The sequence below is a fragment of the Triticum dicoccoides genome, chromosome 6B (genome assembly GCF_002162155.2).
Source record: "Triticum dicoccoides isolate Atlit2015 ecotype Zavitan chromosome 6B, WEW_v2.0, whole genome shotgun sequence".
Lineage (NCBI taxonomy): Eukaryota > Viridiplantae > Streptophyta > Magnoliopsida > Poales > Poaceae > Triticum > Triticum dicoccoides.
The window spans coordinates 652,643,927-652,646,577 of record NC_041391.1 but is presented as its reverse complement, the minus strand read 5'-3'; the positions used below and the strand labels follow the sequence as shown (position 1 = coordinate 652,646,577).

At 53.0% G+C, this 2,651-nt stretch overlaps 1 protein-coding gene across 1 annotated transcript; it reads left to right on the top strand.

The window, feature by feature from the left end:
* The first annotated feature begins 165 nt into the window (after nt 1–165).
* Nucleotides 166–1,034, top strand: LOC119325764 (pectinesterase 1-like). The gene has a single exon (XM_037599490.1). The coding sequence runs from the start codon at nt 166–168 to the stop codon at nt 838–840; it is 675 nt and encodes a 224-aa protein (XP_037455387.1). The 3' UTR covers nt 841–1,034.
* The last annotated feature ends 1,617 nt before the right edge of the window (nt 1,035–2,651 follow it).

Genomic DNA, 2,651 nt, shown 5'->3' with positions numbered 1-2,651 from the left:
CCATGCCAATGCTTGGATTTAGTCACTAGATCCATACACTTTTCATCACTTCATATCACCCATCTCATCGCAATATGTATATTTCACATGCCAATGTCACTCACATGCATCTTTTCCAGTACTCGCTAACGCGTTTAATGTGATCGTCTGTGCATGGCAGCTGCCATGGGCTCGGGCTTCATAGCCAAGGGCCTGACCATCATCAACGACGCCGGGCCGCGCAAGGGCCAGGCGGTGGCGCTGCGGGTCGGCGGCGACCTCTCCGTCGTGTACCAGTGCGACATCGAGGCATACCAGGACACCCTCCACACGCACTCCAATCGCCAGTTCTACACCGAGGACAGCATCTCCGGCACGGTGGACTTCATCTTCGGCAACTCCGCGGTGGTCATCCAAAACTGTGACATCCGTCCCAGGAAGCACCCGTTCGGCCAGAAGGACATGATCACCGCCCAGGGCCGGACCGACCGGAACCAGAACACCGGCATCTCCATCCACAAGTGTCGGATCGCCGCCGCCTCGGACCTAGGCGACACAAAGGTGTACCTGGGTCGTCCATGGAAGAAGTACTCGCGGACCGTCGTGATGGAGAGCTCTCTCGACCGTTCGATCGCCGCAGCCGGGTGGCTGGAGTGGTCGGGCCAGTTCGCGCTCAACACGTTGTACTACGGGGAGTATGGGAACGCTGGGCCTGGCGCGGGGACAAGCGGGCGGGTGAAGTGGGCCGGAGTGCACACGTCTCTGTCCACGGTGGACGCCACACGGTTCACGGTGAGGGATTTTATCTTGGGAGACTCGTGGTTGGGTTACACTGGAGTGAGCTACACTTCCGGGCTATGAATAAGATGGTGTCATGTTGTTTGTGCTCTGCCTGATTAACTTGGAACATGGAACCAGATCACATGATGTAAGGATTGGTAACAATAAGGTGTAAGCTGGTGAGCTGCTATGCTGCCATAGCTACCTGCTAATCTATGAGCTGCCAAGCTATTGTTTTGCATGTCCCATACTGAAATAAACAATGATGAATCTTTTGCTCACTGCATAAACAATGATGAATGTAACCAACAATCAAGCTACAACTATGATAGAAAGAAGCGAGCAAGAAGGGCGCGTTCAGCTTAATTACGCTTGTATAATTACCCTCACATGCCCCAACTCCTAACAAACAGCTGCTCTTGCACGATCAGTTCATCAGTTTGGAACTGACTCTCCCGAGAACGAACATTCTTGGGCTAGAAAATAGCAATAAAATACACCTTCAGGAGCCGTTGTAAAAAAACTACATTTTCAGAGGATTTTAAAACATAGCCAGAGGATTTTAAAACATAGCCCGAACTATAGGGCTAATGCGTAACAGAAGACATGCAATAGCAATGTGTAGGAGTTGTTTTAGCAGAACCCCATATGCTACCCCCGTCCCCCGCGTCCCTCTCGGAGGCGACACGGGGAACCCTAGCCGCCCCCACCGCCGGCCCTCCTCCACCCTACCCTCCCCCTCGCCGCTGCCGGGGGCCACTACCGGGCAAAGCCCGGGCAGTGCCGGCGGCGGCGGGGCTTTTCCCATGGCATGGCTCTTCCTTCTTCGTCGTGGCGGCGCATTCGCTCCCGATGGGCTTGGTGGAGCGACGCTTCGAAGTTCCGGCAGCGGCTCACTCAGCGGCGGGATGGAGGGCCTGTCCCCGTCCGGTGGTGTCGCCTGCACAGCGGTTGTGGCCTGGGGCTCTTGACCCTAGATTGGATCTGGGTGGTGCTCTGGCATGGCTCTGGCTGCCTGTCAGGCGTGGTGGCGGCGAGTCTCGTGGCCTCTGGACACTGTGGAGGTGCCGGCGGCGGCGTGTGCTCGGCCCTGTGGTGCTGGTGGTGGCGGCGGCCCGTGCACGAGAGTTGGATTTCTTCGAACAGATCTGGGTGATTGTCTGCGTCATTCCTTTCTTGAAGGCATCGTCGTGGAGAAGTTCAAGGTCACTCTCTGCTACCTACGAGGGAAACTCTAGATCGGATGATCGGATGACGGCGGCGCTCTGGTGTCATTTCCCCCTTGGGGGCGTCATTCTTGGAGGTACACACGTGATCGAGGGACCAGAGAACGGATTCTTTGGTGGAGCGGTGCTTTATCTCACACATTGATGGCGGCGGATCTCGGCGGCATGACATTGTGGAGACTCGGCGTCCGATCCGCGAAGATGGACTCGCGCAGGAGGAGGGTGCTATCTGGCGTCATGGTGGCATCGATGGCAAAGATGAAGAAAATATGTCCTAGAGGCAATAATAAAGTTATTGTTTATATTTCCTTATATCATGATAAATGTTTATTATTCATGCATGCTAGAATTGTATTAACCGGAAACTTGATACATGTGTCGATACATAGATAATACACAATATCCCTAGTAAGCCATAGACATGTGTTGTCATTTGATGAACGGGATCACATCATTAGGAGAATGATGTGATGGATAAGACCCATCCGTTAGCTTAGTATAATGATCGTTAAGTTTTATTGTTATTGCTTTCTTCATGACATATACATATTCCTTTGACTATGAGATTATGCAACTCCCGGATACCGGAGGAATACCTTGTGTGCTATCAAACGTCACAACGCAACTGAGTGATTATAAAGATGCTCTACAGGTATCTCCTAAGGT